Below are 24669 nucleotides of genomic sequence, written 5' to 3'. Positions count from 1 at the left end.
ACCATTTTTTGGAAGGTCAATCCATCTTCAGCGTGATCGACTTGGTAAGGGCGTATAATCAAATTCCAGTAGCGGAAGAGGACATTCAGAAAACGGCCATCATCACACCCTTCGGTTTATTCGAATTCCCTTCTATGACTTTTGGTTTATGCAACGCTGCACAATCATTCCAGCGTTTTGTTAACTCGATTATCCAGGGACTGGAGTTTTGTTTCGCCTACCTGGATGACATTTTGATAGCATCTAAAAACAAAGAGGAGCATATTGAACACCTTCGCATCCTATTGCAACGCTTGAACGACTACGGCGTCGTAATACAACCAAATAAATGCTCTTTTGGCAAGTCTCAAGTTGAATTTTTAGGCTATCAAATTTCGAAGGATGGCACGAAACCATTGGAATCCAAAGTCATTGCTATTAAGGAATTTAAAGTTCCCGAGACAGTTGACCAGTTAAAACGATTTTTGGGAATGATTAATTACTATCGTCGCTTCATGCCCCATGCAATCGAAACTCAAATTCCTTTGCTAGACTGTACTAAAGGCAACAAGAAGAAAGACAAGTCTCCAATAGATTGGACTCCAGAGAGACTTGATGCCTTTAACAAATGCAAAGAGGCACTGGCCAACGCAACTCTCTTGTCTCATCCATCAGACAACGCCAAAATCTGTCTCATGGTTGATGCGTCAGACACTGCAATAGGCGGAGTAGTTAATCAACTTAAAGATAACGCTTGGCAACCCTTAGCTTTCTTTTCAAAAAGATTATCTTCCGCCGAAAGCAAGTATTCGACATACGACAGGGAACTCTTGTCAATTTACGCTTCAATTAAACACTTCCGTCCGATGCTCGAAGCCAGAGATTTTACCATCTTTACGGATCACAAGCCTCTCGTTTTTGCTTTCAACCAAAAGAACGAAAAAGCTTCTCCTAGGCAACTCCGACATCTCGATTTTATAAGTCAATTTACCACAGATATTCAGCATATCTCTGGCATTGACAATGTAGTCGCTGATACACTATCTAGAATAAATAGTATTTCGCTCTCTAGCTCAGTTGACTATAATCTTATCGCTCAGTCTCAAAAGACGGATAAGGAACTTAAACAACTAAAAAAACAGCGAACAGGACTCAAACTAGTCGAAATAATGTTTCACGAAGTCCTAATAACGTGCGATGTCTCCACTGAAACACCACGACCATTCATTCCTTCGGAATTAAGGAAGACAATCTTTGAACAAGTTCACAATCTCGCTCATGCCGGAACAAAAGCTACGTCCAAACTCATTAAAAAGTCATTCGTTTGGCCCAGCATCGACAAAGACGTTCAGATATTTTGTAAAAGTTGCGTGCCATGCCAAAAAGCTAAAGTCTTCCGGCATAATAAATCCGCTTTCGAACAAATTAAGGCACCTAGTACGCGATTCGAACATGTTCACATAGATTTAGTTGGACCACTCCCAACCTCTGAAGGTTACACTTACTGCCTGACATGCATTGATAGGTTTACTCGCTGGCCTGAAGCCATTCCGATAACCGACATTAAAGCCGAAACAGTGGCAAAGGCATTCTTTCTTAACTGGATCGCTCGTTTTGGTCCAGCTATTCACCTGACGACCGACCAAGGTGTGCAATTCGAATCGGAACTCTTTACCGAACTAAACAAATTAATGGGAACCCGTAGGCTACGTACCACACCCTATCACCCTCAGGCAAATGGCATGATTGAACGTTGGCATCGAACTTTTAAAAATGCCATCAAAGCGCATGCCAACAACCGTTGGACAGAAACTCTTCCGTTAATTCTCCTCGGTTTAAGATCCATAATCTCGGACAACCTCAATGCTTCACCAGCAGAAATGGTGTACGGTACAAACCTACGTTTACCTTATCATTTCTTCAATGAATCTAAACCTAAGCGTAACCAAACCAATCCATCATCCTTCGTTGAACGATTAAAAGAAAACATGAACAAACTACTGCCAATCCCTGCATCTAACCATCACAAACAACAAATTTTCATTCATAAAGGATTAAATTCCTGTACACATGCTTTCGTGCGAACAGATGCCGTAAAAAAATCACTTCAAAACCCATACGAAGGCCCGTTTGAAATCATTTCTAAACATAAAAAATACTTCACACTGAAAATAAAAGGAAAATTCAAGCAAATCTCAATCGACCGTTTGAAACCAATGTTTACAACCGTAAACGCTGGCAACACCGACGCTGCAATCAGCAAAACGAAAAAACAACTTCGTTTCGCTGAGCAAAAAAATCATTAAACTCATCCGACATGCTTCGTTCTCCATTTTGTTGAAACACCAAAATTCCCGGAATTTTTGCCTATTTAAGGAGAACTAAATGTCAACATCTTTCTTTCTAATCAACGAGTTCAAGCGTAAGCAAGCTCAACAAGAGTTTTTACATTTTCAATCAACCATTTTCTTATAAAAACAAAATGGCACCAAGATCTACGTTTCCAGTACAACCACCGGCATGGTTAGTTGAACTACTGCAGCAAGTGAACCGGATGCTTTCCGACTTAAACCAACAAGACGCAGCAATCCGGGAGCTACGCTCAATTTCACTGGAAACCCAGCATTTACTACGTTCACGATTGAATTCAACGGTAAACTGTTCGGCCGAATCGACAAACAATGTTTCGATCAGGCGTACGCAACACGCCGCATCAAGGCCTACCGCACCAATTGCAACTCGACCGGCCAATACTATGCCAACGGCAACATTCACAACCTGTCCGGATAGAATTAATCAACCGCGTGCGCAAAATAGATTTAAAATCAATCGTATGTACAAATTGGCGTTAAACCAGGCTGTTCGAAATGCAGCAGTCCCGTTACCCAGACCAACATCATCAACCATCAATCGAATCTGTTGGTACCACCGCCAATTTGGCGTGACTTCGGCTAATTGCATCGCACCGTGTTCATTCTCTCCGCCACCGATTCTACAATCCACATCGTCTAATCACACGGTCAACATCAACGGCTCGGCAAACCCGGCAGCACGACGACAAAGAATTCCCGTTAGCCAATCTTCAAACAACCAACCGCTTGCAACAAACAGCTTGGCGGTAAACCAAACAACTTCGGTTCCGGAATTGCTCAATCAACAAAACATCACACCGCAACAGGACATTGCTTCCAACCCTAAACCAATGGTCGAAGACTGGTCAGCAGAAGACGAACTGGACGTTCAATATCCGCAACTGTCAGATTCATCATCATCTTCTGGTTCGGACTCCGAAGACGAAAATCCAAACTGTAACACTTCATCAAAGGGGGAGTAATGTGGTGCCCTCGGTCGCATAAAACCTACAACACAACCATCGAACGCACTCATCCAATCATCAAATTAATTCCAATCACCAGCTGCGCCAGATGATTAACTGAATTGTCATTACGTTGTCAAACTCAATTTTGTTTTTGTTGTTAAAACAACTAAATTACGTTTTCTAGTTCAAACCAAACCGTGTATAAAATAGCTGGAATTAGTAAATAAATTATTCATTCTCCATTTGGATTCAATCCTAACCACAAGTCTTTCACTTGTAAAGTAGCAGGATCCCATAACAATTTTTGCGTCACTTTTACTCTTTTAAGGGTTTTTGACTGATGTATATCTGCGTCCAAATTTATCATTCTGTGGGAGATAGTTTTTGAAATTTATTAAACTTTGCATTAGAACACTTTGTTCATTAATTAAAACAATCCCTAACCCTAACGTCATTATCGAATCCTGTCTGTTTTGGTGGAAAAAGTTGACACCGGAAAGAATGAGTATTTTTTTAAGCATCACGATCAGCCAATTCACCGACATTGTCAACAAATGCAGAAAATTGTGGTTGCTGCCAACGTCAAGAGAAGCAAGACAATTCGTGTGGATGTGTCTGAGTCAAGGTCTGAGTTCAGATTCGAGTATTTTCAACGCAATGTCGCTACATTTAAAGTGTGTCCCTTAGCTTCAGTTGATGGACAAATTGATAAAATTTGCAACATGATGGTGAATAAAGAAATCGGTGCAATGAAACGATGTATCACAGTCGCCCGTAACAAAGAACAAAAGACCGAACTGAAAAATGCAAAGATTTCTGCGAGAATGGAAGAAGCTGATAAATATTATCAAGATCTACGTGCACGAAGAATGCTTGAAGTCTTTGGCTCACAAAAACCACCTACTGCAAAACCGCCTAATACAGAAACACTACAACTCTCCGAGCCGAACTCTGCAGGTACTCAGACTCCTTCTCTTCCAGTGGCCATCATATCACCACGAGACTCAACAGACGATGTACCACCCGGCACACATGTTGACGAAGGACATGGAAATGCTTCTCCCATGGAGTATCAAGTTTCAGATGGAGAGTTCTGAGAAGTAACATTTTCGAACTTCTTGTTGTTGTTAGTTGAACAAAAATAAGGCCCGTCATAGGAAAATGACAGGACAGTTTCCCGAAAATGTATGGAAAATTTTATCACAAAAATTCACCGAAAAAATTCAAAGAAACTCACCTCTTATGCTTTCCATTGTATTCGGGCATAGTCTCTTTAGGTCGCCAAGGCATATTTGAACACTAAAACACTTTTTACTTGATGCAAAAACAAAAAGTTTTTTGTTATATTTTGTCGCGACAAAAACACAGAAAATCGACACAACTGTGACACTCCGCTATTATAAGTACTAGAATGAATGTTTGCTGTGTTGACAATAGGCTTATAGGTCGGTAATTTTTCAGCTTTGTTATGTCTCCTTTTTATGCAGCAATGTAATTACCGCATTTTCCCAGGCTTCTGGTACTTCTTCCCATTGGAGACATTGATTAAACAAAGCCGTGATTGCCTTTAATAAGGAGTCTACACCTAGTTTAATGGCTTCCACTGGAACATCATCTTCTCCGGGAGACTTTTTGTTTTTCATCTCGGCTACTGCGGCCTTGACTTCATCAACAGTTATGTCGGGCATATCCTCCGATCCCACGTTTCTTATTATTGGTCTATCTTCTGTTTCTTCCGTTGGACTCTGTCTTGCTGAAGAAAACAAATTCTCATAAAATTCTGTTGCAATATTTAATATCGCTTTTCGATCCGTTTGGATCGTTCCTGTTTTGTCTCGTAGTTTGAAGATTTCTTTTTTGGCGTTTGTCATTTTTCTCCGTAGGACTTTCATATTGCAGTTAGCTTCAATCCCGGCAAAAACTCTTTCAGAGCAAAGTTGGACGCAGTCTACAGTCTATATGTGTGATAACTTCTAAAACAAGTGACACCACTGTCAGCGTCGTTACGCAAAATTGAATTTCACAGTCAATTAATTGAAATTAGCTGGCCTAGTTTTCCGAACCATTCGACAATCAATTTTTTCAGAAAAAATTTTAACCAACAGAATTTCGACTGAAAAATTTTCAACAAAAAATTTCCCAAAAAAATTCTGCGTCGCAAAGTATAGCCGATATAGGGTCGATTGAAAAACTGATTACTGTTCCGGAGTCCTGAGATCATGTGCTGCACGATGGCATTTTATTTGACTGAAATCCGTCGAGTAAAAAAATTAATTATTTTTCTGTTGACAATGGTTTTATCGCAGCGACATCTTTCAGTGAAAGAGTGAATCGTTCTCTACCAGTAGAGTTTTGATTGAATAGAGAATAGAGAATTGACGCCGTAATCCCTCTCTGGGGTAATAGAAAAAAATAGAGTAGTACTTTAAAATCGAAGTATGCGAAAATTTCCATACATTTTTTTTAAATTGTCTTTGCAAAATTACCATTAGGGCTGCTAATGGTATTATTGGTATGAAAATACTACTCTATTTGACATGGTAAAACCTCTATTATAATAACCAGAATAATAACCCAGAAAAAGAAACTTGAGACAATACTCCGCGTATGTGTAAAATTCATCGAAACGGTATGATATACATCATCGACATATATAATACATGGCCAATGTTTTCTATACGTGGGACACGTTCACAACGTAGTTACGTATTTCGATTGTTAGATTTGAACATTCATGTGCTACGTATTGTAGTGATGAACGTGGAATGTGAATAACTTACGGGTGGGACGGAAATTAAACGCACATCACGTATGTTTAACGTATATAGTGGATGTTGCGTTGCTCTTAAACATTGAATTTGGATCATATTTATTTATATTTCTTAACACGAAGAAGATCAACTACAAAATTGTTTTTTTTAGTAAATTAGAGAAATCTCGACAAAATAATTTCATTTTTTGTGAAGTAGTTTTATTTCGTAATCATATCAGAAAGTTGTTTAATATTTTGATAATCCATAACTATCTTGCCATCAAGTCGACTTAAATTCAATTCTGTTAAAAAACGACATATCACCATTATTGTGCGCTACGTTTTAACGTGCTCTGCGTAACTTATACGCCACACACGTTTATAGCTTTCAAAGTACGCTTCAACAATACGAAATGTCAACCAACACTACTGTACTGCAACATTAGAAAGATCGTTGGCTCATGATCCAGAGGTCCCCGGTTCAATTCCCAAAGAAGTCAATTTTTAATTTGAGATATTTGTTACTAATAGCTGCTACAATACATAATAACTACTATAAGCTGCTAATATGGTGTCTATCGTAGATGAGTTCATTAAAATTCATATTTTTAAATCTTTGTGGAAGAGAAATACTTCTCGCACGTATTATATTCGAGCCGGCTGTATAACTACCTTACCACAATTTTTAACAGGGGGCACGAATGATATACGCATAGCATGTAGGAAATTTCGCTCAGTATACCCTGCTAGGTGCTTAGGATGGACTGTTAGTTTGGCAAGAACGTTGTCAGTATATATACTGAAGTTACAGACAAAGTGCCTGACAACTGCTATTTGATACATTTCGTAAAAGGATGAGTTCCATATGTTTGAACAAATCACCTTTTTGCAAAAGGGTAAATTGCCTATGGTTAAACAAATTTCTTTTCGTCACATTTCGTAAAAGGATAAAATAGAGCGATTTGTTCAGTAATAGGGAATTCATTCTTTTACGAAATCTATCAAAAAGCAGTTTGTGTTTATTGTGAACTTTTCTAGTTGTTTTGTTTCGTGCTTCTTAGGTCTCACTTCTTCAGAAAATCAAAGTTTCTTTAGAATGTCACCGCTTCTTTGAAATCGTCGAGTTAATGAAGAAACGGCGATTTCCTGAAGAAACGACGAGAAGAAACGGCGAGTTCCTAAAGAAACGGTGACTTCCTGAAGAAACGGCGACTTCCTGAAGAATAGGCGACTACTCGCCGTTTCTTCAGGAAGTCGCCGATACTCATGTCGTCGAAATTTCTGGACAATCGCACTAGATATGCTAGAATCTCCGACAATCTCCTCTCACATTCCTTCTAATAATTGTTGCTTCCTACTTTCAGCATGCAAATTGAAGAAAATACCATTTATTTTGGACTGAACGAACCGGATCCAAAATTTACTGGACGTAAGAATGAACTAAGTCTTTTGGTGAACACCATCGAAAATCGCCTAATTGCCGGTCAGGGTCCAGTCGCAGTGGCCATCTGTGGATTAGGTGGTATTGGAAAGACTCAACTCCTCAGAAAATTTATCACACAAAAACGATTGCAACCAACTCCCGCTTATTCCAACGTCATCTGGATCAACTCAGAGAGCATTAGCCTAATGTTGAAGACTTTTATAGAACTAGCGGATCGTCTAGGTATAAAAGTCAGAAGGGAAGATGAAAATGCAGATAAGGCTATTAAGTATTTAATTCCCAACTTACTGAACAAGCTGTCCTCGTCGCCAACAGTAATCGTATTCGACAATGTGGATGAAGAAGAAAACAAAGAAATTATCAAAACTGTTCTTACGACAGCAGTATCAGGTACTAGACCTCATGTTATTATAACGTCCCGTATTCAAAACTGGAGCGATTCCATACACACTATAAAGTTAGAAGTATTCAACGATGATGATGCTCTCGAATATGTTTCATCTAAATTATGGAATCCCGATAACATTTACAATGACTCAATCGAAACGCTGGCATTGGTATATCTGGTCCAGAATTACCCGTTAGCTTTATCTCAAGCGGTAGCTCACATCAATTATCACCGAAAATTTAACAGAAAAGGTGTAAAAGGTGTACGAAAATATAGCATCAGTGCCTACATTTGTGATTACAACGAATACCAAAAGGAAACGTTAAATTCCAACTTTTTTCAAAAAGACGAGTTCAACTTATACGATCGTACCGTCTTGACGACGTGGAACATCACAATTGAGGCAATAACCAAGTATGAAGCAGCTGGAGACCTGGCGCTCACAATTCTTCGCATTATCGCGTACTTCAATGCTGATCACATTCTGGTGGACATTTTATTTCACCTGGCGGACATTGAAGATGTAATGGTAGCTGTAAATCTGCTATTAAACCACTCGATGCTCAATAGTCAAAATCACCAAACTGTACTGAGCATTCACCGATTAGTGCAACAAGTGACAAAAATTGAACTGGAGGGTAATCCAGAATCGAATAAGGCAATTTTACAGACCGGCCTCGAGATTATCTTGAAAATGAGTGAAAATTTTGAATTTAAACAATGTCTGGAACATGGAATTTCGGTTTTTCTTGCTGCTTTACACTTCCCAGAATTGGTTCATCAATACAAAACTTTTCCGGGAGTGATTCTATGTCATTTGAACCAATATCGCAAATTTTTCCGGGCTATTAATTTTGGAGAAGAAATAGTTCAACGATTGACCCATGTGTTAGGAGAAAATGATACAGAGACTCTCGCATGCAAATTTCGGCTTGCCTTGTCGCACCGGAGTGTCTACAATGTGTTTAAATCACTTCGCATTGATAGTGAAGTGTTTGAGAAACGAAAAGAAATTTTGGGTGAAAATCATCGAGACACACTAACTAGTAGGACGAATGTCGCTATTGGACACGCTTACATGGGAAGAAATGACGAAGCACTCAAAATCCATGAAGAGGTGTTAGAGCAACGAATAATCATTCTAGAAAAATTCGAGAACCAACTAGACTTGCAATTGGATGTACTTGTTAGCAAGTATTACATTGCTCTTTTAAACAATAAATTAGGGCATATGTCAGAGTCACTTGCAATGCATCAACAAGTTTATGAACAACGAAAACAAATTTTGGGAGAAAATCATCCGGAAACACTGGAGAGTATGACCAATATTGGTCTTGCGTACAATCACATCGGAAGAGGTTCCGATGCCCTTCGAATACATCAAATGGTTTATGATAAACGAATAGCTATTGGTTTTCGAGATGATGATCCACAAGTTATACTCAGTAAGACGCAAATCGCTCTGTCATACTGTGGTCTCCGCAAATCAGTTGAAGCAGCTGAATTATATGAACAGCTCCACGAACAATCGAAGAACATTTTTGGCGAACATCATCCAAGAACACTGGATCTTAAGTACGACATCGGTATGATATATAATGTTCTGGGAAAACATCCTGAAGCACTTCGAATACACGAAGAAGTTTTAGAGAAGCGGATGACCATTTTTGAGGAGAAAAGTGCAAGAATTCTTCAATGTAAATCGATGATTGCTAAGACGTATATGCTCTCCGGCAAGTACACCAAAGCACTCTCAATGTTTGAAGACGGTTATGCGATTGCGAAGGTCGCATTGGGTGAGGATGTAATGCTGACACTCCGTTTCAAGCTATTTGTCGCTCATTGCTATAGATACCTTGGTGAGTATAATAAGGCGCTGCAATTATATGAAGAAATTTTTGATCGACACAAAGAAATATGGGGTGCATATGATACAAAGACACTCGACACTCAATTCGAAATTGCTAATGCGTACAATGACCTTGGAAAATTTAATGAAGCGCTGCAAATACATCAAGACGTTTTTGAGAAACGAAAAGTCACTCTAGGTGGTGATCATAAGCTACCACGCATACTCGCGAGTAAGTCGAAAATTGCTGACACATACAATCGTCTGGGCAAACACACTGAAGCACTTCAACTGCACCAAGAAGTCTTTGAGACATTAAAAACCTTTTCAAAGGACAATCATCCGACATCACTTCAGTACAAGTCGAATGTGGCTGACGCGTATAACCATTTGGGCGAACACTCTACGGCATACCAAATGCATCAGGAAGTGTATGGTCAACGAAGTATTCTTTTGGGGAAGAATCATCCCCGCACACTTGACAGTAAGTTTCGTATAGCTGTTTGCCATAATAAATTAGGAGAGCATTATCTGGCCCGCCGAACACATCAAGAAGTCTATGACCAACGGAGAACTATTTTGGGGAAGAATCATCCTAACACGCTTGATAGTAAATTGCAAATATCAATTTCCACCAGTAATCTAAGTAAATATTCCGAGGCGCGTCGAATGCGAGGAAAAGTGTTGGAAACAAACGTCAACACTGGTTTACGGCGTAGTTCGAGAATTACGAATAAACAGGTCAACACTGCAGCTGACCGAAAACCATAAAGGAAAAAACGTCAAAATCATTCAGCAGAAAACAGTGCAGGCAATGAATTTATATACTGATAGAAGGTGGATATCGAACAAGAAATGTGATATCAACACCTCGCGAGATTTTTGACATTACGCGAAATAATTCGGCAAGGACAGTCCGGTTTGTCTGTTTTGGTTATCCACATTTTAAAAATTTTAGCACACTCTGATTAAGCATGTGTGAAGGTCGCGCTATAATTTTAAAAATGTGGATAACCAAAACAGACTGACCGGACTACCGTTGCCGGTTTATCTCGCCTAATGTCAAAAATCTCGCGATGTGTTGATCTCGCATTTCTTGTTCGATATCCACCTTCTATCAGTATATAAATTCCTTGAGTGCAGGCATAATTGTATAGGCAAGTTGTTGAAGGAAAACATTTGTTAATTTAGATAAGAATTCGAGGATCTAACCTCACTCTTGTTGTAGTGACAGTAACGGCTTTACGCTAGCGTTCAACCGATATTGTGTCAGAGATGAAAAGATAGTAGAAGAAACTTAACGTAAGAATCTTTTCACGGTTCCGCGGAAGTTCAACTTGTATTATGCACAATTCAACTAAATCAATAAATTGGTTAAGAACAAGTTTGCAGTCGAAAGTTTATTTGCGTTTCTTCCTCTTCTACGCTGTTGTGAACACAACTAAAAGTTTTTGAGCTACGAATGCGCCTGTTAACGAACAATCATCTACGGTTGGGGTTGAACAAAACTTGGACCACGTCTGATAATTTCATATTCTGGTTGAGGGACTCGAGTACTACACCAAACTGTGTTCAGTTTCCGAATCCGCTCGACCGTGTCGGAGAATAGGCATCCATGGCCGGCTGGGATCTCACGAGTCAATTTGAGTACGATTGTTATCGCAACGGATAGATGGACTAATTCTAATCTAATTCGTGTTAAAATGGCTTCCATCGACGACAGCCCTCTGAATAAATTCAGTTTTTATTGTAAGCTCATAATAGTAGGGGTCTCGAAATTGGACTATCGGTAAATATGGACTTCCAGAGTCTAATGCGATGTGGAGCTCAAAATTTTAGCCGCTCCCCTTCCCCTCACGCCTCTTTAAAGTTTACGGTGCAGAGGTACGTTTGATGAATTATTGTGAAGCCGTTAAAATGAAAGAGGAAAGTCCAAAGTTTTTTTTTGACACACTTTGGTTTTCCAAATTTTCCATTTTCATGGGACTTTTCCGAGCTTTTCCGAAATGTCAGAAAAAAAGTTGAGATTCAAAATGAGATAACTCGGGAAATTTAATTTTTACAAGGAAACGATGTTCAGAAGGTTTGTTCGTCATTAAATTCTCTACGAAAATAAGGTATCACAGTTTTTCCTATCTTTAACGGTGGCGGATCTGGAACCGATTTTCCGCTTTCCCACCATATAATGCTAGAAATGAAAAAATTATAATTTTCAAGATTTTCACCAAAGCTAAATTTTTATTTTGTTAGTAAACTTGATGTTATGATACAGAAAGTTGTTTCTGTTGTAAATGATGTCCCCAGTTCCTCATCCAGAGGGTCCACCAGTCAGAACTCTGGAATTTCTCGACTTTTCAATGTAATTTTTGAATGTGTTCTGAATTTGGAACTTTCAAAAGTTCTCCAGCACAAAGTACCTAAAATTTCATGATTCCTCAATAATCCCTGACATCCTAGCTTATTATCCTGATAGGATATAGCTAGGAACAGCGTTGGAATGGAAGTGACACATTTTTTTGGTTTTTCAAGGATTTCTTGAAAGAACTACATTTGTCAAGTTAAATTAGGAAGAATAACAGACCTGCATAGTCCTGGCCTCTTTCTTCCGCTTCCAATTCTAGAACTGAAAGTTTTAAAGGACGTCCCTGAATTGTTTTGGGTTTCTTTGGTACTTTTAGGATTATTGACCTGGTAGAGTACTAGTTCATAAAATTCAAACACTCCACATGGTCCAGCATTTTCCCAGTTCTAGAACTAGAACTCTGGGATTTTAAGGGATAACTCAGTTTTTTTGGATTCTCTTCTGGCCTTATGGGTCAAACAAACTATGTACGGCATTTCTTCTTTCTGTTGTGAGAAAAACGTTGTCAGCTTGGTTGTCAGTTCATTTTTCCGAATCTTATCCGAATGGTGTTTGACGATTTTGTCAATGTCTGTCGAATCGTAACCCTTAGGCTGCAATCGCAATTCTCCGTTTTGGGTCTCCGTTTAGACAAAGCACCTAGCAGGGTAATAGAAAAAAATAAAGTAGGACTTTAATCGAAGTATGCGAATATTTCCATACCTTTTTTTTCCTAATGTCATTGTAAAATTACCATTAAGGCTGCTAATGGTATTATTGGTATCAAAATACTACTCTATTTGACGTGTAAAAACCTCTATTACCCTGCTAGGTGCTTTGGTTTAGACAATGCGCATGCGCAGAGAGAGAATTATTTGGGAATCAATAAAGGAGTTTTATTTATGTGGGAACCGAGTAGTTGGCACAGGTCAATTAACTATTCGAATGCAGATATCCTTTTGTTAACTAGAACAGTTGTTGACATGAGAGAGTATGATTGTTAATCACTTTCAGGCGAACCGTAGATGAAGAAAGATTTAAATAAAATTTGATTCGTTTACGTTGAGAAAAGTCGGATGTTTTATTAGGCTACGGCCTTGCCTGATCCTATATTTATTTCCCCAGTAACCTATACAAGATGGAGAAGATGGTGTTCCAGTGGAAGCCATTAAACTGGGTGGAGACTCCTTATTAAAGGCAATCACGGCTTTGTTTAATCAATGTCTCCAATGGGAAGAAGTACCAGAAGCCTGGGAAAATGCGGTAATTACATTGCTGCATAAAAAAGGGGACATAACAAAACTGGAAAATTACCGACCCATAAGCCTATTGTCAACACTCTACAAGTTGTTTATGAAAATCATTACGAAGAGGAACACTAACAAGTTCGACTTCTACCAACCTGTTGAACAAGCTGCTTTCAGATCTGGTTTCAGCACAAACGACCATTTGCAGGTGATGAGAACGCTTATTGAGAAGTGTCGTGAATACAACATCGACATAGTCTTGCTATTCATAGACTTCGAAAAAGCTTTCGATTCAGTGGAAACATGGTCGATATTGGACGCATTAGACGAATGTAGAGTAGACTCAAGGTACTCCAACACAATTCGATATGTGTACAAAAATGCTACTTCATGTATAAAACTTCATAAGAGCACGGAGAAATTCAGAATTGGCCGAGGTGTAAGGCAGGGTGACACCATTTCACCGAAATTATTCACGGCGATTCTGCAGAGTGTTTTTAGGAAGTTAAACTGGAGTAAAATGGGAATAAACATAAATGGAGAGTACCTGAGCAATCTCCGCTTCGCTGATGACATTGTACCGATAGCAGCGAATCTAGGTCAGGCTCAGCTTATGCTACAACAGTTAAGTGAAGAGGCGAGCAAAGTTGGCCTCAAGATGAACTTATCGAAAACAAAAGTCATGACCAACATCGGGGACGATAGAGAAATCAAAATTGGTGACACTGTCATTGAACGAGTCGACAGCTATGTATATCTAGGACATAAACTGAAGTTAGGTCTGGACAACCAAACTGCAGAAATAAGACGTAGGATTGGTCTTGCATGGGCAGCGTTCGGAAAACTCAGACTAATTTTCAAAAGCAAAATGAATAATAGTCTGAAACTCAAAGTTTTCGACACTTGTGTCCTTCCAGTGCTCACTTATGGAGAGGAAACGTTAACTTTAACAAAAGCATCCGAAGATAAATTGAGAGTGACACAAAGAGCCATGGAACGGAGTATGCTTGGAATAACACTCAGAGACAGAACGACGAATCAATGGATTCGACAACAAACCAGGGTCGTTGATGTCATGGAAAGAATAGCATCTCTGAAATGGAGCTGGGCGGGACATATTGCAAGAAGGACAGACGAACGTTGGACCAAAAAGATCATGAACTGGCGACCATATAAAAGACGAGCTATAGGTAGACCACCAGAGAGATGGACAAACGGAATTAAGAATATTGCAGGTACAAACTGGCAGCAAATGGCAATGGATCGTACGAAATGGAAAGAAGTTGGAGAGGCCTACATCCAGCAGTGGATCGAAACAGGCTGAAAAAGAAGAAGAAGAAGAACCTATACAAACAAAATTTAATGAACATTTATTTCCTACTGAAAATTCGGAATTCGAAGTGACTTTCAGCTGATTTCAATCAACAAATTAATCGAAATAAACACGTCCAAAGTGATCGTATGCAAGTTTGTCTAAATTAGGCAAATACATTTTACACACAGTAGTTCTTCACAATTTTTAAATTGAAATGTTTTAGCTGTTCAGCCGATGTAAGCAAAATTTTTCACATTTTTCAGCATTGTGATATGATCCCACAGTGTGACAGCAAAGAATTAAATTAAATATTCCAATCGATTTCGGTGAAGAAGGTCATCGTTAAACCTTCAGGAAATTTTTAATTTTAACGTAAGACACATTTTTGGACAACAGAATAGTCCATTACGACCATCTATACATCATCAACACAGAGGAAAATCTTGGATTAGATTTAAATCTTTTTCTGATTACTTTAACGATTACTTCAAATGAAGGAAAGTGGCGGGGTTTTCATTGTTTAAACGATGCGATGGCGACTTTAATCTTTTGAAAATAATCTAACGATAGATTTAAGAAGGCAGACTAGGTACTAAAGAGACATCTGTTGAATACTCACTGCAAACTCATTCATTTGTAAAGAAAAAAGCCACAATTTGGGAAACCATTTTCCTTCATATTTTACATTTTTGGATTCATTTGAATAATGAAAACAAACCTTTAGACCTTTTCTCATCTAATTGCGCGAAAAAAAAGTGTAAAATCAGTCTTCAGCTTGCGGCCACAGCTGAAGTAAAAATCGGCTGCGGTCGATGGATTGTTTCAAAAAGATTTTTAGTCTAAAATCAACAGTGTTGAACGAAGGCGGGTGACACCGCCGATTGTGTGTCCGTGAAATACACTTGAAGAAAATGTTTTTTTAAAGGAAAATTCAGAATTTTGTTTTGGTCAAGTTGCCTTTTTCATATAAACTTCGTAGCCGCTGACGCAATTTGTGTGTCACCGCCTTCGTGATCAACTCAGAGTTGTCTTAACCTGTTCTTTCAGAACTTTGGCCACCACAACCCAACTTTCTGACTTTTGGTCTATCTTGAGATTTGGTTGGATTGGAGTAAATAGTCGCAATGCAAACAGCACACCACACACGGCGCTATCAAAATATCGTTTCCGTTGCTCTAAACGAAAAATAAGTACATTTTCGTCCACATTATTTTGACCTACAAATACTAGGTTTGTACGAGTAAATCAGCTGAAGCAAACTTAGGCTGAAATTTGATCGCCCTTTACTGTAATTCATTTGAATGGAATTTTTCAGCCGCCGCAGAACGTTTTTTCCGGCTAGCTGACGCTGATATTTTTGAGACGGCACTCACGCCTACTGGACTGTGAAGCAGCAACACATTTAACTAGCGTTTAGACTTTTATGTGGCTGTCCATAATTGACGTCCACCAAAAGAGGTGATGGGGCCAAAGTGGACACACCATTTCAAAGGTATTGAAAAATAGTGGACAAGGGGGGATCTAAAAATCTCGAAAAAGGGTGGACGTCATTTATGGACAGCCGCTTATATACATGAATTTGGCGTCATGTTTGACATGGGATGACATTCTTCAACGGCCCCTCAAAAATGTAATCCGAAATTTTTCTCTGAGTAAATATATGATGGACATTTCGTCTCTAATATCGATGGTACACCTTGTGTCGTTTCTGATTTTACATTGTCACATTAAAATTTCAAGTTAGTCGTTGTTCGTCTTCGCTTGCAGATTACGGGCTAGTTTTGAAAATATCGAAATTGAGTAAATCCCGCACAGTTGACTTGTTCATTTATCCAATATTTGTCACAGGAATACTGTTTATGATAAGATAGCAATGATCTTATTGTGGCAAATGTGCAATTAAAAATTTATTAACGGTAATAAAGTTTGATAAGATTGTATCGCAATATAGTAAAGTAGTTCAACAGCAAATTGATACATTGTTATTACAACCAGTTGCATGTTACAAAAATTGACCAGTGCACAGAAGACAAGCGCCAAACGATGAACGAACCAGATGAAGTCATAGTGTCGGAGAGGCGACGTATTGCCAAACCAGCTGCATTCGTTCTAGTCAGCGTAATGTTTAAGCGCTACAGCACCGCTGCAATTCTCTGTAAGTTCAACATTTTGGATCGCATTTTCGTTCCAATTTTGTAATCCAATTTTATTTCCAGCAATTCTTACACTGTTCCTTAATTTAAAACTTGGCTACGACAAAGATGTATCGACAACCGTGTATCACTCGTACGCATTTGTAGCGTCTTGTTTCGCTATAGTTGGCGCTATCATTGCTGATAGTCGGTTCGGAATGTACAAGACAATAGTTGTAGTTTCGGTGGTATTTGCAGTTGGTTCATTAATAATTGCTATCGGTGTCATTGATGCACTTCATCTTCCAATACAGTTAATTCTATTCCATCTTCAGTATAACTCTAGTTACACATAGTGACGCGAAGAAGACCTAATTCAGATTTTCTTTGGTTCTACTGTCAAGTTTGATAACAAGACAAAAGAAAAATGTTTGCAAACAAAGCACCAAGACAGAATTTAAATAAGATACGTGCTCGACGCAGTAGTCCGAATTTCTCGTATAAATTAAGTTTTTAATGGCCAATAGATCACTAAAATGACCGCTGGCGTGACGATCGACGGTTCAGTTTTGTGTGCAAACTAATGACAACCAACTTTGCTTCTAAGGGAATTCCCCGTATTTAGTTCATTTGCATTCATTTCAAAGAATTGGACGCACTAACTTATTCATTACTATGTGAAATTGTGAAGTTGGTTTCAATTAGTTTGCACACTTTTCCACACCATTCCTCACCTTTCCGTCATCAGTTTCACCAAATCGATCTATTGACCGTTAAAAAGAATCGGTTTACACTGCATTGCATGTATCCATAACTAGCTTCCAAGCATTAACACAGAGAAAATGTGTAGCCTAATGTGATCATAGCAGGCTAGAGAGCCGCAGCCCAATGAAAGTCTAGAACAGGTATGGTCGATAGGCGAATTCGTCTTAAACACACTCACATTTTATGTCAAAATAATATGAAAATGAGTGCGTTTAAGTACGAAAATCAAATTTTTATGTCCTCCGGGCGGACAATAGACCATACCTGTTTTACACTTTCATTGCCGCAGCCGACACATTTTAGTCCAGCCTGAAATTGGCTGAATTTTGAAATTTTTGACAGGAAATTTTTTTTTCCAATTTTCAGAATTTTTCTTGGCTACAAATGATGTTTTTTCAGCCGCCATTTTAAGTCTTTTAAGTGTTGACGTGATTTATAGATTAGATATGTCACCTCATGCATAAAGTGAAGAGTGCTATGGCGTATAGGATTGTTCCAAGGCCATTCGAATTGTAAAATTACTGTCAAATTTCATCCATTTGTATGAAAATCTATCTCTATGGATGAAGTCGTGGTTGTTCGGCTAGTAAAAATTCGTGTTTGTAACAAACATAAATGTCAACTCGATATTATCGAGTATAAATCGTATAAGCTTGGGAACTGTCAACGGAAAAACCATTCAATTTCGACTAGACGGATTTTGGTCAAACGAAGCACCAGCTTATGATCTCAGGCACCCGACAAAATTATTAGCTTTTCAAACAGACCCATTTGCATAACGTCTTGCCACTCGGCAACTATTGGTTCAGTTGAAAAATTCCTTTGCTTACCGGACTCCTGCGATCATGCTCTACACACACACTGGCACTTTGTTTGACCAAAGTCGGTCAAAACTAAAGTTTTTTTTTCAGTTGACAGTTGTCATGCTTATACGATTTAATTCAAAGCACTGCTCCTAGCGTTAACGCTCGTATGTGAGATGTCAAAAAGTCTTCAAATCGAGCATACACGTACACTTGCATGTGCTGTGTATTTTAACTCACACCAAGAAAGATGACTCCTGTCTGAACGAGAGAAGTGAAAAGCCTATTCTGATACCATCCCCTCCATATATTTTCTATGTTAATGCTAGAAGCAGTGCTGCGTTTATAAACATAATGCTTTTGAAATGACGGCAACCGGTCTTTTGAATTAGGACTTGCGATGCTATGTGTAGTTACAGTAAGTTGAGAAAAACTTTAAAAAAAAAAATCCCAAAACCATTTCAGCGTTTTAAGTGTCATTGGGTTGCTGATAATGGCTATTGGTGACGGATGCCTTAAGCCATTGAATCGCACATACGGTGCATGCCAATATCACCCGAACGAGGCGAAAAGTGTTGCACTTTTCTTTGTATTATACTACTTTGTCTACAACATTGGCAGCATAATTTCCCGTCTAGTCAGTCCGATTCTGCGTGAAGACGTGCAATGCTTCGGTAACGATGACTGTTTCACAGCAGCTTTCGGCATTTCCGGAATATGTATGATCCTGGTGGCGCTGCTGACTGTCATCGCACACAGATATTCTGAGACTACGCAGGCTGATGGATCCAGTCTGTTAAATGTTTTCGCTTGTATTTGGGTAAGCAACTTCATCAAAAAAAAATTGGGAAAAAATCTAGAAATTCAAATGTTGTTCGTTTCAGCACGCGATCTCCAAAAAGATCCGCTCGAAAATGTCCCACAGCATTCCGGCGAAAGACCATTGGCTGGACTATTCCGAAGCGAAATATGGAAAGATTTTAGTGTGGGAGACACGAGTCATTCTACGCGTACTGGTTCTCTACCTTCCAATTACTCTGTTCTGGGCGTTATTTTACCAGCAAGGATCACGGTGGGTGTTCCAAGCGGTACGAATGAATGGTGACATTGGATTTTACACTATCATACCGGACCAATTTAACGTTATCAATCCGCTGTTGGTGTTGCTGCTGATACCGGTGTTCGAAAACGTTCTGAATCCGATGCTAGCGAAAGTACGAATTATCGGCGATTTGCAAAAGGCGACACTGGGTGGTGTATTGGGAGGAATAGCGTTTCTAGTTTCTGCAGTCATTGAGTTTGAATTGGAAAATGGAAAATATTTGCACATGGGCTGGTTACTACCGCAATACACTTTGATGGCGATGGGTGAAATCTTGGTTACCGTACCAATTTTCAATTTCTCTTATACCATTGCACCGAACAGCATGAAAACAGTGTTGCAAGCGTTCAATAATTTGTCAATGGGTTTAGGGAATCTAATTGTCGTGATTGTCGTTGGATCGAAATTGTTGAATTCGCAAATTTATGAATTCATTCTGTTCGCGGGACTGATGTTCGTCGATATGATACTGTTTGCATATTTGGCGAAAAAGTACAAACCTTTAAAGGAAAATGCTGACGAGCGAGTTGAATTGATTAAGTAAACAAATTGAGTGCAGAACCACCACTTACGGTTCATATAACTGCAATCACTAAATTATGAATTACCTGATTCGCTAAAGAATATCAAATAAATCGCTTTGCATTCGACAACCATTTATTGTGATTTCATTGATTTTCCACCATGGGCTTCCTCAAAAAGGTCGTCCGCGGTTCTATTCATTTTTGTTTTGTAGGTGCTATTTGCACCCGGATGCAATAGTTTTTTTTGTTAACCTTGGAGAGAAAATATTAAATTTCAACAAGAGCGAAATTTTGCAGTCGGAGCGAAGCGAGAGCCGCGATTCACTCGAGTCGGAATTTCCTATTTCTTCCACGACACAAACGCATCTATTTGTTACACCATTTTCTAGGACTAAATAACCCCGGACAAAATAACTCCGGACAAAATAACCCGGACAAAATAATTCCCGGACAAAATATCCCCTGCAAAGTTTATGATGACCTACAAGGGGGATACTTCCCCCTTGACCCCCTTAGCGGGGTCTGCCGCCCCTCGACCCCGCTTTTTTATTTTCCCTTATTCTTTACGGCCTGCGGCACTGACACTTTTATCAAAATCATGATCGTATTCGCATCTGCGATTTTGTTATGATGTGTATCGACTAAATTCCAGTACGATCTAAGTCAATTACAGTCGATCTGAATTTGCTCGATATAGTCAATATACTCGAATATAGTCAATACACTCGTATATATTCGATAAACTCGAATATAGTCGAGATATGCTGTAATATAGTCAAGATATACTCGAAGGTAGAAGATATTTATGTCCTCGAATGTAGTCGATGTCATCGAATGTAGTCGATGTCATCGAATATAGTCGAAAAGTCATCGAATATAATCGATGTTCTCGAATATAGTCGAAAAGTCATCGAATATAGTCGATGTCTTCGAAGGTAGTCGATGTCCTCGAATATAGTCGATGCTCTAAAATATAGTCGATGTACTCGAATATAGTCGATGTCCTCGCATATAGTCGATGTCTTAGAAGGTAGTCGATGTCCTCGAATATAGTCGATGTACTCGAATATAGTCGATGTCCTCGCATATAGTCCATGTCTTCGAATATAGTCGATGTACTCGAATATAGTCGATGTACTCGAATATAGTCGATGTACTCGAATATAGTCGATGTACTCGAATATAGTCGATGTACTCGAATATAGTCGATGTACTCGAATATAGTCGATGTACTCGAATATAGTCGATGTACTCGAATATAGTCGATGTCCTCGCATATAGTCTATGTCCTCGCATATAGTCGATGTCTTCGAATATAGTCGATGTCATCGCATATAATCGATGTACTCAAATATAGTCGATGTCTTCGAATATAGTCCATGTCTTCGAATATAGTCGATGTCAGCGCATATAATCGATGTACTCAAATATAGTCGATGTCTTCGAATATAGTCCATGTCTTCGAATATAGTCGATGTACTCGCATATAATCGATGTACTCGAATATAGTCGAGGTACTCGTATATAGTAGATATACTCGAATATAGTCGATATCCTCAAATATAGTCGATATCCTCGAATATAGTCGATATCCTCGAATATAGTCGATATCCTCGAATATAGTCGATGCCATAAAATATAGTCGATATACTCGAATATAGTCGAGGTACTCGTATATAGTAGATATACTCCAATATAGTCGATATCATCGAACATAGTCGATATCCTCGAATATAGTCGATATCCTCGAATATAGTCGATGCCATAAAATATAATCGATATACTCGAATATAGTCGATGTAATCGAATATAGTCGATGCCCTAAAATATAGTCGATGTCCTCGAATATAGTCGATGTCGTCGAATATAATCGATGTCCTCGCATATAGTCGATGTCGTCGAATATAATCGATGTCCTCGCATATAGTCGATGTCTTCGAATATAGTAGTTGAGCTCGAATATAGTCGATGTGCTCGAATATAGTCGATGTACTCGAATATATTTGATGTCCTCGAATATATTTGAAGTCCTCGAATATAGTCGATGTCATCGAATATAGTACAATTTACTCGAATATAATCGAGATATACTCGTATGTCGATATCCTCGAATATAATATTCTTCGGCTTTATTTATATTCACATTTTTTTTTAAAATATGTGTTTCGTAGTTATTTTGTCCACGGTTTTTTTGTCCGGGGTTATTTTGTCCGGAAGTTATTTTGTCCGATCACCCCATTTTCTCCTTCGAAAATGTCATTTTATCATGGCCCTTTGAGTGGAGGAAATCAGGTTTTTTATGCCGCACGTATGAAAATAGTCTTTAATGCACTATTTGCACCATGTGGAACTTGTAGTCGTAAGATGGCTCCAGAGTCATCCATTTTGTCTCCGTTTTCACTCAGTTTCGCCTCCGTGTAGGTGGCAGCTCAAACGATATGTCTTACATGTGCTGCATTGTTTGAAATGTCAACTGTCATGTACACGGAGACAAAACAGATGACCTGTGAATTTAACTTTAATTTCTGATGTGAAAGACGAGTGCAGCTAGGAAAATAGAAGATTTTTTCTATAGTATGGTGGTCTCCCTCTGAAGCATTACCACATTTGGCAGCAGGAGAGAAACAGAGGTAAATAATCAATTTGTACAATAGATTTTTCAACGTTAGGATCAAAATTGATTTCGCGAGTGCAAGGCTAACTTGTAGACGGAACAATCAATCTGCCAATATTGTAACGACCAAATCTTGAAGCCAATTTGTAGTAGGAAATAGTTATTTGTTTACCGAGCGGTGAAAATAGGAAATTTCAATTTCGCTCGAGTTGTTCATTTCTGCACACATCGAACACATCGTTTTTAATCTGTTACCTTTCCTGTATACCTATGCTATTACTGTTCGTCAAACAAAACATGTTTTATCGACCTTCGTCTTTACACAAAAATTTCATATGTTACACGAAGTATTTTATGGTTTGGTGGTCAATTCATATGAAGAGGAACGAATAATGAATTTGGTGAATAACAACGGGTCTTGAGACAAGAAAATGATTTTATGTATAATATTCATGTTTGTAGTAGACATGTGCGCTATCGGCACCGACGCTGATAAAAAAAATACGAGCCGTTGGTAAATTTCGTAATCTTCACAAATTTATCATGCCCTCGCGTTAGTAAGTGGGCGTGACGCAAGTCCACTACCAAAGAATTTAATTTTTTTTTTGGACTTAAGAATATATTTACATCAACTTTTTTACTTTTCCCCCTTGGCGCTAACGACCCAACTTGGATATTTGGAATCTACGCGTACATACGAGTTCAACTAGCTATCACACGTCGAAGTAAATTACAGATAGCTGAAATTGCGTACGTTAGTTAGTTCCTAAGGAAAAGTGGATACAGCAACTCCTACCGACACATTTTCTGTTTCTATGTTCTACTTCAGTTTCTGATTTCTCCATATAAAAATACATGCTAAATTCCCAAAAAGGCAGTAAACCACGAACCAGAAAATGTGTCGGTTTTCAAAATTCCGTGAGTGTAGATTAATAACTTCCACTAGGTTGGTCCCCAAATTTTGGGATGATAGATCATTCCATCAGATTTTTTGTTGGATTTTGTCTCATTCATTCTACACATTTTAATATTCATTCCGCTCTTATTGTCGCAGAATGAATATTTACATGTGTAGAATGTATATGCTATTTGGGTTACTTTCAACATGAGCGAGGTTTTCCAAGATTTGTTTGTATGGTTTGGTATTCAGACTGATTTCTCTAGAATGTTTTAACTTTAACAAGGTTTTTTGATGTTGTCGAAATGACTTACTTACAAAAGTGGTGATATCAGTCAAAAAATCCTTAAAGGGTAAATGTGACGCAAGTCCCTTATATCAATTACAAAATCGCAGATATCGCTGAGGATGACACATTCTGCGCCTGTACGCAAAAGTTTTATCAACAAAAAATTTTTGAGAGAATAATTGCGTCACAAGCGACAGATGTTGAAAATGGTTGAAAAATGTACTGAAATAATTTAAACGAAAGCAAACCGAATCTTCTGTCACATTTACATTTAACAGTAAACCTTTAACTTTCACACGATTATTTAGTGACTAAATTTTAGTCGTATTTCTTTCGGTACGCACAACTTCGCGGTGAGTTTTATTATATCCTCTTTGCGAAAACGAAAAAAGGCCAAACATTCCGAATTTTGAAACCGATTTATTTGAAATGGGTCTCGGTGATATGAAATAGATTTGTTGCAATTAACTGTAGACACGAACCATGACAACACGAACGGCAACGATTTTATCCACAGAGATTAACGTAACTTAAACGTCAACAAATTTAAACGTTTCCCTTCCGTTTTACGATATTTCTAAATACCCAGAAATTTTCCGGTGAGATTATGTTTCGATTGTACAACAATGTCAGGGTATTAAGTAGCAGAAAACAAGATCAAACAACAAATAATCATAAATCATGACCCACTATTACCAGTAAATTTTGCCATTTTTATTCTTTTCTTAAGTTTATTCTCAGCATAAGACTTTTCCTTTCGATTTCAAGGCCAGAGCAACGAATATGTCTACCATTCTAAAACCACCCAATCTATGAAACCTTAGTTTTTTGATAATTTTGACATTATAACGGTAACTGTCATGTGGGATTTATCCATATATACTGTGTAAATGTTAGCAACTTCCTTT

General features: G+C 38.5%; 1 protein-coding gene and 1 long non-coding RNA gene across 2 annotated transcripts; one reads left to right on the top strand and one right to left on the bottom strand.

The window, feature by feature from the left end:
• Positions 1-3244: 3244 nt before the first annotated feature.
• Positions 3245-10527, bottom strand: LOC119083857. Its single transcript, XR_005088961.1, has 3 exons — positions 10513-10527; positions 7119-7120; positions 3245-3412 (listed from the first exon to the last, which is right to left on the bottom strand). It is a non-coding gene; the product is annotated as an uncharacterized LOC119083857 (long non-coding RNA).
• Positions 10528-16663: 6136 nt separating this feature from the next.
• Positions 16664-20085, top strand: LOC119083832 (peptide transporter family 1-like). Its single transcript, XM_037193632.1, has 4 exons — positions 16664-16789; positions 16851-17079; positions 18800-19154; positions 19219-20085. Exons 1-4 carry the CDS (start codon positions 16678-16680, stop codon positions 19978-19980), a joined length of 1458 nt encoding a protein of 485 aa, XP_037049527.1. The 5' UTR covers positions 16664-16677; the 3' UTR covers positions 19981-20085.
• The last annotated feature ends 4584 nt before the right edge of the window (positions 20086-24669 follow it).

Source organism: Bradysia coprophila, unplaced genomic scaffold (genome assembly GCF_014529535.1).
Source record: "Bradysia coprophila strain Holo2 unplaced genomic scaffold, BU_Bcop_v1 contig_70, whole genome shotgun sequence".
NCBI classification, from domain to species: Eukaryota; Metazoa; Arthropoda; class Insecta; order Diptera; family Sciaridae; genus Bradysia; species Bradysia coprophila.
This window is presented reverse-complemented; position numbering and strand designations above follow the sequence as displayed.

Excerpts from the sequence above, each read along its gene's own strand:
- LOC119083832 (XM_037193632.1), top strand. The coding sequence starts at position 16,678 with ATGAACGAACCAGATGAAGTCATAGTGTCGGAGAGGCGACGTATTGCC. Across the intron at positions 16,790-16,850 it reads CAGCACCGCTGCAATTCTCT|CAATTCTTACACTGTTCCTT; the intron begins GTAAGTTCAACA and ends TTTTATTTCCAG. Across the intron at positions 17,080-18,799 it reads GCACTTCATCTTCCAATACA|CGTTTTAAGTGTCATTGGGT; the intron begins GTTAATTCTATT and ends AAACCATTTCAG.